The 12,072-nt window shown below is 41.1% G+C and overlaps 1 protein-coding gene across 1 annotated transcript in view; it reads right to left on the reverse strand.

Moving 5' to 3' along the window:
- LOC148532292 (cytochrome P450 2D15-like) overlaps nucleotides 1-12,072 on the reverse strand; it is a 95,020-nt gene that overhangs the window by 48,969 nt on the left and 33,979 nt on the right. The window contains exon 3 of the mRNA XM_088468061.1: nucleotides 7,036-7,188. Within this exon, the coding sequence (XP_088324187.1) occupies nucleotides 7,036-7,188 (153 nt within the window). The remainder of the gene's footprint in view (nucleotides 1-7,035; nucleotides 7,189-12,072) is intronic.

The following is a 12,072-nucleotide window of genomic DNA, read 5'->3' on the forward strand; positions in this document are numbered from 1 at the left end:
TGTAGGAGCACTGATGCGGGTTAGCAGGATATCCAGTGTAGGAGCACTGATGCGCGTTAGCAGAATATCCAGTGTAGGAGCACTGATGCGGGTTAGCAGAATATGCAGTGTAGGAGCACCGATGAGGGTTAGCAGAACATGCAGTGTAGGAGCACCGATGCGGGTTAGCAGAATATGCAGTGTAGGAGCACTGATGCGGGTTAGCAGAATATGCAGTGTAGGAGCACCAATACAGGTCAGCAGAATATCCAGTGTAGGAGCACTGATGCTGGTTAGCAGAATATCCAGTGTAGGAGCACTATGTGGTACCCCAGATCCTGGGAGCACCACTTATAGTAGTGTGCCCTTGTATAGATGTTAAAACATATATCAGATTTGTATATAAGTAGGGTACTATGGATGATATAATATGATAGTATTTATATTGTCCTTTATTTAATATGTTGGGGCTCTGGACCCCACAAGGGTAACCAGAAGCCAACAGGGAAAAAGAGGAATGAATAAAGCAGTGGGGAGCCAGCAGCAGGTCACATGACATAGAACCGGCTGGAACCAGCAGCAGGTGGCTGAGGTGGACAGTTAGGGAAGTTACAGGGGGTCCTGAGGAGGCTGGCAGTAGTGATGGGAAATGCAGTTCATTTTGGTGGTCAGTTCATTTTGATCTAGTTCACTGAAAAGAATAGTTCAAATGATCAGTTCATGTAGTTCATTTAGGTCATTACATCACTGGCTCTGAAACACTGCTGAGAGAAGTGATTGGAAACTTAGAACTAGTCTATTAAACAAACAGTAGGGATTTCAACTACTAGCTCATTAGGTGAGTTATAGTCTTGTTCAAATGGTCAGCTATGTTTAATATGTCTGATCTTTTAATATTTTAAAAAAACAATATATAACAAACTACTAGTAGTAGTGACATGTTTAGCTCTGCAATGTTAATTTAATTGTTGATATAATTTTTATTTCCATAATATACAAGTGAGAGAGACCCAAATTCAGAGTATTGAAACGTGTCACTTTTTTTTTTCTTTTAAAATACAGTAATTACAAGGAAAAAACTTTGCCTCATTTTTTAATTGCACCCATTAATGTCACTTAATGCACACCAGAGCTATTGTAGATTAATAATAGGGTGGGTGGGATTACAGCCTCCACATAAAAATAGGAGGATGGTCTCAATATGGGCAAGTTCTCCACTTGTCCTCTTTAGAATGTTTTATACATCACACCTATAAAATTGAGATCAGTAGAGTAAAGATAGAAGGAAGATGTATCAAACCTTAGAGAAAGAGATAAAGTAAAGAAGTTATGCAAAGCATAGTTTATAAAATGACAGAAGCTGATAGGTTCCTTTTTATCTCTCTCAAAGGCTTGATACATCTCCCCTTATGTCTTGTAGAGTAAACAGAAGTACAGTATATAGCATGCAGCACTCTGCACTGTGGACCTCATTCAGAGGCGCTCGCAAAATGCGAGCACTCGCTCTTAATGAGGGTGGCCGCATCTATTTTCTGAGCCGGCCTCCTGGCCGCTCGCTAGGCTGTGGGTGACCACCCACAGCTTTAGCGTGCGGCCAGGTTGATGGTCGCGATGGTCAAGACCATCGTGACAATCGGGGCTCGCGACGAGACCTTTGTGGTAGGGTCTCGTCTGCCGCAAGCCCCAGTAAGCTTTCGGCTCTATTAGAGCCAGAAGCTCCACTGACACCATGAGTGATGTCAGTGGGGCGACCCCAAACGGCAGGCGTTCCGTCGGGAACGCCTCCGTTTGGCAAGCCACCCCCCCACCCCGCCTACAAAACGGTGCGAGCTGTCGATCACCATCGACAGCCGCCCCTTTTGTAGTAAGTCCCGGAGCGAGAGCATTTCTCTCTCGCTCCGGGGCTTGAGCACGCGCACTGGGTCTGAATGAGACCCTGTGTCTTAAGCTGATTAGGAGTGTATCTTGTAAATTAATATACTAGGATAATGAATCCTGACAATATACATCAGATCCATACAATGCATATGTCTGATCACAGCAGTGCCGCCTGTGGTCGTTTAGCAGTATTGACTCATAACTGTATGTGAGAGAACTAATGGGGAATGTATCATGTGACTTTTGAACTACTCAATGAGTCATCATGACAATCTATTTCAATCAGCTCCACCTGAGTCACTGACCTATTTGAACTAGTGAACTAGAATGCCTGAATCTAGTTCAATGAGCTGCACAGTCACACACAGTCTGAGCATAGCAGTGCCACCTGTGGTCATTTAGCAGTACTGACTCATGCCTAATGGAGCTGCTGTGCTCTCTCTGTCACTGTGTCTAACTCCTCCCACTTGTTTTAGCTCCTGATGAGCTGATCTTTGCCAGAGCTGTGAACTAAGTGAACTAGTTCATTTTGAAGATCAGTTCATTTTGAATTGATCATTCGTGAACTACCCATCACTAGCTGGCAGATGGAGAAGGGCTACGCAGCTTTACTTACCAGCATCCAGTAACCGCTGATTGTGACCAGGATGCAGAGTAACGCTAATAATTGCTGCGGTCATCGGAGATCTCTGGAGGAGTGACCCAGACTGACGGTCTTTTGTTGCGGAAGCTGAGAGGAGGAGGCGGATCGAGGCGGCTACAGTCAGACAACGCCCTGCACACTACCCAGTGTAGCCGGGGGTAGTTCCCGGTGAGCAACACTGCAGGAGATGGGTAAGCAGGAGGAGTATCTCCCCGATTCCTCCACCGAGACATACATACCCAGTATAGTACTCTGAGGAAAAGTAATTACCCAATCAGACAGCACAGGAATAACGCTATCTACATATAGATAATTACAATATACTGTAGCTGCTGCCAGTTACAGAGACTAGCCATCTTACGGTATATGGAGCTAACCAGCAAATTGTGTTCAGGAGAGAAGTGGGGTTCTTCGTACGCATTAGAAAAGGATATATTCACTGTGCAGCGGTAACCCCATAGTTGCAGGGAGGAAGGAAATCCACCACAGCTACATATACTAATTGAACAAATTCATCTCGGGCAATGGAAAATAACTATAATACAAGAATAATTGACTTAAAATCAGGATATAGTTCCAGCAAGTTTGCACCAACTCTAAAAAATTAACTGGCCAGCAACGTGTGTAATGTTTTGACTTGGGTTGAGCCAGTATACATTGTTTAGGCAGATTATATGTTACAGAGAGCAGGATCTGGTCTGATGTGTCTTGATTCGTATTGTATACCCTGATCTAACCAATTTTGGCTCCACAGACGCACAGCCCAGAGACGAGATTGTTCCACAATAATAAAACTTCAGTTATTTTGTGTATTTTATGTGCCAAACTGTGATTGATTGTATTCATCTAATTCATATGTTCAGAAAAGTATAAGCACATTTGCTCAAACCTTGTCTTGTTATCAGGTAATTGTTAATAAAAGAAATGTGTTAAAGTACCAATTGACTGTTACATTGGGAAAAAATGTGAGACCGCATACTTCATCGTAAGGTAACTTTTAGCAACATTGCCATTAGGTGTAGCTGAAGGAGAATTGTCAAGTTATCAGAAGCTTCATAATACTCCACAGTTTCGAGGTACTGCACACTGATGTGGATTAGCAGAATATCCAGTGTAGGAGCACTGATGCCGGTTAGCAGAATATCCAGTGCAGGAGCACTGATACAGGTCAGCAGAATATCCAGTGTAGGAGCACTGATGCGGGTTAGCAGAATATCCAGTGTAGAAGCACCAGAGCCGGCCCTAGCTAATTTGGTGCCCTAGGCAAGATTTATGCTGGCTCCACCTAGCAGATATATTTAGATACATATCAGGCTTGCATACAGTCCCGATCTGGCTGGGAGCCTCCTGTATGGCCACCGCCCCCCCCACCGCAGTGATGATAGAAACCCCTGCAGCAGGGAGGTTGGGGGCGGTGATCTTGGCCCCGCCACCTGCTTCACAGTGCTGAAATTAACATTTAAAATGTGTGACGTTTCTATCTTTTTAATGTCACAGTACATACACATGATCCATAATATACATACCATGACATAGTACATACATATGAATCTGTAACAGGGACATTCTTGGTGCTGGAGAAGCCTCTGAGAATGGGGACCAGATCCGTCCTAGCAGCAGTCCCATAGAACCCGGAAAGGTCATACTGTATATGCAGAACCTCATGGCTCATTGTCCTGCAGCTGACACACAGTGCACATTATCACAGCACAGAGAGCCCTCATCTACGCCCTGGCATAGGACTACAATAATGTCAGCCATAGAAGTACAACTAGGAATTCAGGCAGCTTTTGGAACTTTGTGCATGTGTAGGTGAGTGTCCCTTCCTTGCAGCATTCTCTGATCTCCCCTCTGCCCATATATGAAGCTGCCACTGTCAAGAAGATCTGACAGTTCTGCTACAATACATTTAATCCCCTCTGCACCCCCTTAGAGTGCAGTTCTATTAACCCACCTTGCACTGTGTGGTCTTTCCAGACTGACACACATAACAGACCTCTGACATATCCTGCACACAGACCCTGTTCTGATACAGGACAATATAAGTTGTTTCTGGTACCTCTATAATGTAAGTTGTTGCTGGTTGCAACAGCTGGCACAGTGACTGAAATGCATGCCCATTGCCCCAGGTAGTGAGGGGGTAAATGGGGGCAGTGGATACACTGCATCACAAAAGCAGCAGCAGCATTCCTCTTCATAGAAAGTTTTCCCAGCAGAACTGCACACAGTTTGTTTTGGAAAGCTATAGCCAGACACTGCTGGTGCTGGGGGCCCTCGAGGGGATTGCTGAAGGACAATGCAATTCCTTGAAAGTTGCCATGAATCCTGAAGAGTACAGAGAGGAGGAATTACCCTCAACATCCCCCTGCACTGGCCTGATCAGAGAGCTGAGCTATCACTGCAGCCAGCAGTAGAGCTGTGGAATGCCCCCAGGAATTCCAGATGCCCTAGGCATTTGCTTAGAATGCCTATGGCTAGGGCCAGCTCTGAGGAGCACTGATGCGGGTTAGCAGATTATCCAGTGTACTGATATACTGTTACAGGTCAGCAGAATATACAGTGTAGGAGCACTAATGTTGGTTAGCAGATTATCCAGTCTAGGAGCACTGATACGGGTCAGCAGAATATGCAGTGTACGAGCACTAATGCGGGTTAGCAGATTATCCAGTGTAGAGGCACTGATACGGGTTAACAGATTATCCAGTGTAGGAGCACTGATACAGGTTAGCAGAATATCCAGTGTAGGAGCACTAATGTTGGTTAGCAGAATATCCAGTGTAGGAGCACTGATACAGGTCAGCAGAATATGCAGTGTAGGAACACTGATGCAGGTTAGCAGAATGTCCAGTTTGGAGCAGGCAGAGGTTGATAGTGTTGGGATGGAGTGGGAACCTGGGCAGGGAGTATAATCTGCCAATGGTTGTGGGAGAGGTGGTTATATGTCAAGTGGTGGTAGAAGGAGGTCAGATGTGAAGGGGTAAGAAGTGTGAAAGCATGTATTTGTGAGGGAGGAAGTTTGAATGGGAGAGTGAAGAGATAAGATTGAGAGCAAAGGGGAAAGTTAGGAAGGGGAGGGCGACATAGTGAAGGAGGGGAGACAAAGGTACAGATATGGAGAGACAAGCGGGAGCAGTGGAAGAAGAGTATAGCAAGGTGGTAAGCACGGAGAGAAAAGAAAAATGGGGAAACATGGTGTGTGAAAGTGGAAAGGCAGTTGAAGACATAAGTGGAAAAGGCAGGACTGAAGCAGAGAAGAAGTGGTATAAAAGCAGTAGTAAAACAGTATGAGTAATAGTATGCAAACAAAAAGTATGGTGGTCGCTCATATCAGCTTAATGACATTGCACAGGTGTTTGTAAAGGGCGGGGTTTACACTGAACCACAGAAAAAAAGATTCCCTCTAGCTCACTGCAGCAATATCAACAAAAAATGCTTAAATCCTACATGATAATAGAGATTCAGAGGTATTAGTTACATACATTTGCAAATATATGAATAAGCGCCAGGCCCTCGTCAAGGCTCCTCTATACTGGCATCCCTAATATTAAGGTTTTCACGTCCAAGAAGCAATCTATCTTTTGGCCCTATGGAGGGGTTATGTAGGCCATAAAAATATTGGGGAAGGGGGCACCCATTGTCACTGGGGGTGAAGGTGGGGGTTCTGCCACAGGTACCTATTATAACTAAGAGGGTGGGGGTTGTTATTGCTGGGGATCTTTTGACACTTGGGGGTTATTTTTGATGTTAAGTTACAATTGGGGCCTATGGACAGGGGGGTTGGGGGGATGCAAAATATCCCCAAGGTATATATTTTTAAAATAAAATATTTAAATATATTAAACAACACTTTTTAAACTTAATTAAATAAAACAATAAGGACAATTCCTGTGCGGTTTTAACGTTATGTGGTTAAGCAATAATACAGTGGCAGTTAAAGTAAGTGCAAAGGAAAGTCAAAAAGGCACAATGAAGGGAATATATTAGGTTTAAATGTTTGCATTTTAAATTTATTTATTTATTGCCAGTTATTTATATAGCGCACACATATTCTGCTGTGCTTTACAGAGAGTATTTTCCCATTCACATCAGTCCCTGCCCCAGTGGAGCTTACAATCTATGTTCCCTATCACATGCGCACACACACACACACTAGGATTAATTTGTGTTGGGAGCCAGTTAACCTACCAGTATATTTTTGGAGTGTGGGAGGAAACCAGAGTACCCGGAGGAAACCCACGCAAGCACAGGGAGAATATACAAACTCCACACAGGTAGGACCGTGGTGGGAATCTAACCTATGACCTCAGCGCTGTGAGGCAGTAATGCTAACCATTACACTGTCTGTGCTGCCCGTAATATGGTAACATAATTTCATCATTTTAGTATTTATTAATATATTCAAATAATAGGAGTATACAGCTACTATCACTACTGCAATGTCAGTTCAATCACTTATTCATGGTGACATGTCAAATAAGTTTACATAGTAACATCTGGTGTGGTGTACAATCTCTATACATACATCTGTGACTGACCTTTCTGGGATTTGAATACAGAACACAAACACTGCGCTTCCTCTGCCACTCTCTCCTCCAGGGATTTCTTTCCCATCCCAAAGTTTCTCAGCGTTGACAGCGTGAATCTTCTTTGCTCTTTCCAGGAATTTCCATATTTGACCAACACCAATCCTAAAAATAATACAGGAGTCATTTTCATTTAAGGTCAGTGTATTGTAGAGAAGGATGATATCAGACAGAGCTACAAATGTCATTTATTTGTATATGACGAAATGTAATGTTTAACTGTAGTATTTACTTCCTAATAGGGTAGATGTACAGTACTAAGCATTGGAAAGAGATAAAGTACCAACCAATCAGCTCCTGTCATTTTTCGAACACAGCCTGCAAAGTGACAGTGACTGGTTGGTACTTTATCTCTCTCCAAGGCTTAGTAAATATACAGTACCCCATTATGATTTAAGAAGATTCTGGTTTTCAGTCATACAAGTATTTTACACGTACGTGTGAGTATTTGTCAGCTCTACATTTAGAATTAGTGATGAAAAGGCTGAGATTAAATGATGGTGAAATTTAAATAGGTTGTACTGTTGATGCGCTCTTAGTATGGGTACAGATGTGTGGTATACAAACACTTTTGATCTGAAAAACAACATAGTAAAGGTAAAATGTGTGTGAATAAAATACCAGGGTATGGGAGAATTAAAAAAAAAAATTGTAAAAATAAATTGTAAAAGGTATGTGTGTGTCTAGAAAAAAATAATAAATATATTGAAGTGTTTGACTAAAAATATATAAAATATACACAATTATGTAAAAAAATAATTTGAAAAACTAAAAAATAGTGAAGAAAAAAACATAAAAAGTAAAAATAGTAAGAATAAAGAAAAATTTACAATAAAATGAAAAATAAATAACAATGATATACAAAATGAAAGTAAATTATAGACAATATTGAAAGAATCTATAAAGTTATAGAAATGATTGTACTCAGATTAAATATGATTCACACTCTCTGCTACATGTGATTCACTTCTATACACTTTAAAAGATATACAGTGTGTATATATATATATATATATATATATATATATATATATACTCCCCCAAAAAATCGATGAATAAGGGGTGCACTCACTAGTCTTCATTCGAATAATATTTATTCCAGCATGTTAATGTGTAAAGTTACAGCATTACCACAATAACATCAAAGTTTTGGTCACTCACATGGACCTTTGTCAAGATATCTACATAGTGATAATGTCCCACATATATACCCAAACATGAGTAAAGACACACCCCAAGCAATTAAATAATCATTAAACAATTAAAAACACATGGAGGCTCTTAACGTCCCACTTTATACAAATCACCTAGATCCATTATGTGCTGAAATAAACACACTATTCATAAGATAATAAGCGATCTTAACCTTTATGTCATAAACAATAAATATGATGATATGTAGATCAAACTTAGGACCTAATTTACTAATGAGTTTTATCACCAAAACGAGTGAAATTTTACTGTGTATGATAAATGGTGCTCCAGCCAATCAGCTCCCAACTGTCAACTGTTATAAAAATTACAGTTGGGAGCTGATTGGCTGGAGCACCATTTATCATACACAGAGACATTTATCACTCGTTTTGGTGATAAAACTCGTTAGTAAATAGGGGCCTTAGTACTTACATCCCCCGATCACCAGCATGCGCTCCACCACAGGTTAGGAACCTTCCTCTTGTGGAGCGCACATGTGACCACATACAAAGCGGCACTGTGTTACCACTTCCTCCATCTGGAACGCACAGGTCCGCCAATCGCAGCAGCGGTATTGTGCACTCCACAGAGGAAGTAATATTAATCCATATATTGGTCACAGACTAAATCACAGTAGACCACAAAAAATGTAAAAAATAAAGATGAAAAATTAAAATTAAAAATTTTAAAAAGAATACAAATATTTATAATTAAAAAATATAATAAAAAATGAAAAACTCCAAAAATTTATTATAGGTGATCCACCCCTTATGTAAGGTCATTAATCCAGAAATATTCCAATATTGGATCGATCCGTTTAGTCCACGAGGCCAGATAGTATCAAGTTTGTGTATCCACATCGCTTTTTTTTGCAACAGCATCTTCGCTCTGTCACCACCCCTCTTTGTTGGGGGCACCCAGTCTATAATCATACATTTTAATGATACTAGTATATATACATACATGTATATATTTACATTTTATTCTAGTCACACACATACATACCTTTACAATTTGTTTTCAAACTCACCCATACCTTGGTATATTATTCACACACATTTTAATTTTACTACGTTTTTTTTCAAAATCAAGAGTGTTTATATACCAAGAGCTCTCCTACCTATTTACATTTCAGCTTGTTTTATATGAAGGAAACTGCCAATATTCCACAAACAGGTGCGCTCTGATCCTTGTACTGTTATTAATTTCCACCACGCTGATATATTTCCTGCATTCGCACATGTGAATTCGTTTTTAATTTTGTTCCAAAATTAAATAAACTTTCAATGTGGATAAAATGTAACTTATAGAGTTGACTATTTAGATAGGTGTTTAAGCACTAGACTTATTCACAGTTGAATAAAGAGACAGGTCCTTATTCAGATGGCACATCTGCGGTTTTACACACTGTACATGCGTCTCTGCGGATATTTATAATAGCGTATGTCATATGGAAATCTACTTGCAGCTAAATGAGAGTAACTGGGTGGCAATGGGTTATACGCACTTACAATAAGATTGTGGTGGACATGTAGATAGAATTGTAGACTATTCAGAGGTGAGTGTATGCAACGAGTCAGCATTGTCAGATGGATCATTTGCACCAAGGATTGGGCTGGTGCACATGCATGCTGATAATGATAGATAGATGCGGATAACTCTGAATACAGGTAGAAATCCGTAGCTATTATCAAGCATGCAGCATGGACAATTTATGTGTGACTCTAAACAGGAGCATTTTAAGAGAGGAGGGGTCCCGTGTGCAGCCTCCGTTTGGGCCCCCTCCTCTCTAACTGCAGCTCAGCGGCACTGAGCACTGTAGATTCTGGCTTCATGCCAGAATCTACAGCGCATCCGCGGGTCTCTGAGAAAATGGTGCCTGCGCCTACTTTATCAGGGACATCTTTTCTGCGCATGCGCAGATCACTGGGAAAATGGCCGACACCATTTTCCCAGTGAGTGTTTGCTGCTCTACAGTGCCGGTCTGGCACTGCGGAGCAGCACTTCGGGAATCAGCGGAGAGGTAAGTATAATAACCTATGGGTGCAGGGTGTGCGGTGTGGGCCCCCCTGGACCCAGGGGCCCGTGTGCCCCACACACCCTGTACCCATTATAGATATGCCCCTGACTCTAAATCAATCCCACAGATTCTGAATGATCCTTTGGAATTTCTCTAGTGTCTGGGTTACCAGCATAGGAAAAAGAGGGTCGTGTGTCCGCACAAGATGAAATTCACTATATATCTATTCACTGATATTTATATGAGTTATTGATATGTCTACCCTTTGGGAATAAACATAAAAGGAAAAGCACAAGTATTTTCATGGTGGGGCACTCACGGATGAAAGAAATTCTTATGTTTAGGTGTATTATTGTATTCATTGTATTGGTGATGATGAATAATTTTTATTTTACTTTACTTTTATTGTTATTTGCAATTAAATGTTATGGGGGGATATGTAGCAAAGCTTAGAGAGAGATAAAGTGGAGAGATATAAAGTACTAACCAATCAGCTCCTGTATATTTCCAATCACAGACTGTAAAGTGACTGTTAGAGGCTGATTGATTGGTTGGTGGTACTTTATCTTTCTCCACTTTATCTCTCTCCAAGCTTTGATAAATCTGCCCCTATTTCATAGTCTTGCTGAAAGTAGGTAAAATACTTACAACAACAGCAAAAGGTGAAAATTAAATAAAAGGTGGTAAACCAACATCAACATATTACAATGAAAATAAAGTTCTTAAAGCTATGCTGTTGTCTCCTCATTCATCATGGGGATTTTAATTTCAACCTTGGAATTTTCGGTGTCATTGTTTCTCGGGTATCCTTATTCTTAATCATGTTGTTATTCCTTTACATCAGTGGTTACCAATCTTTCTTGACTCATGGCACCTGTCAGCAATTTTTTCTTTGCACCCCTAGGCCACAAGTTTATTACTGAAAAATTCAGTAAAAATTATTAAATGAAGTAAATTCAGGTTGAGTTATGTGGCAGTGGACAGGGTTACGCTTCTGTTTGTCCACGTATTTTATGATTGGCAGCCACCAGCACTGGTTTTGCCTATCACATTGACCATAAATAATTTGTAATGATACTGGACCACAACCTGTGGCACTAATGCAGGTGCCGTGTGGCACCTCAGGGTGCCACGGGACAGTCAGTTTAAATTGCTGGGATTATATATTTATGGATGTTAAATACATTGGACATACAGTAAATATAACTAATTCAAGTTAATGTTAATTTACAATGTTGTCATACATATTCTACTGTACTGCATCCTTTATCATAAATATGATATCAAGGATTTATATATCTTGAGGGTATAACAACATATTCATGATTATTTCAGCACAGTCATGTTGAAATAGTTATAAATCAATTTGTTATTGTACCCTTGGGGGAAATAATTCTTGATTAAACAGTGGCCCTGATTCAGCAGCAGTTAGTCATTGCACATGCGTATAAGCCGCACTGCACGTGCGCTGTGATTGCACTGCAATTACGGATGCACAGAGGAATCCATCGCAGAGTGAGTGACAGGCTGTGAGCGTTTGGGGTGGTAACGGGGGAGTGGTAGGAAAAACACAGGCGTGCCTGTCCATTTGAATGCCGTTGCTTGGGCGTGCATAAATTAGCCACTGCGATTACATATGCAGCTTGAGAACCCACTGCGTGCGTAAAGACTTGCAGTGTCTGCGGCAGGTCAGACCTGGTGTATATGCTGCGTGAGTGGTCAATGTGTGTCAATGGTACCAATGTTTAGACAGAAGAGCGTGAGTGGTCGGATGT

The sequence above is a fragment of the Taudactylus pleione genome, unplaced genomic scaffold (assembly GCF_031769625.1).
Source record: "Taudactylus pleione unplaced genomic scaffold, aTauple2 ptg000080l, whole genome shotgun sequence".
NCBI classification, from domain to species: Eukaryota; Metazoa; Chordata; class Amphibia; order Anura; family Myobatrachidae; genus Taudactylus; species Taudactylus pleione.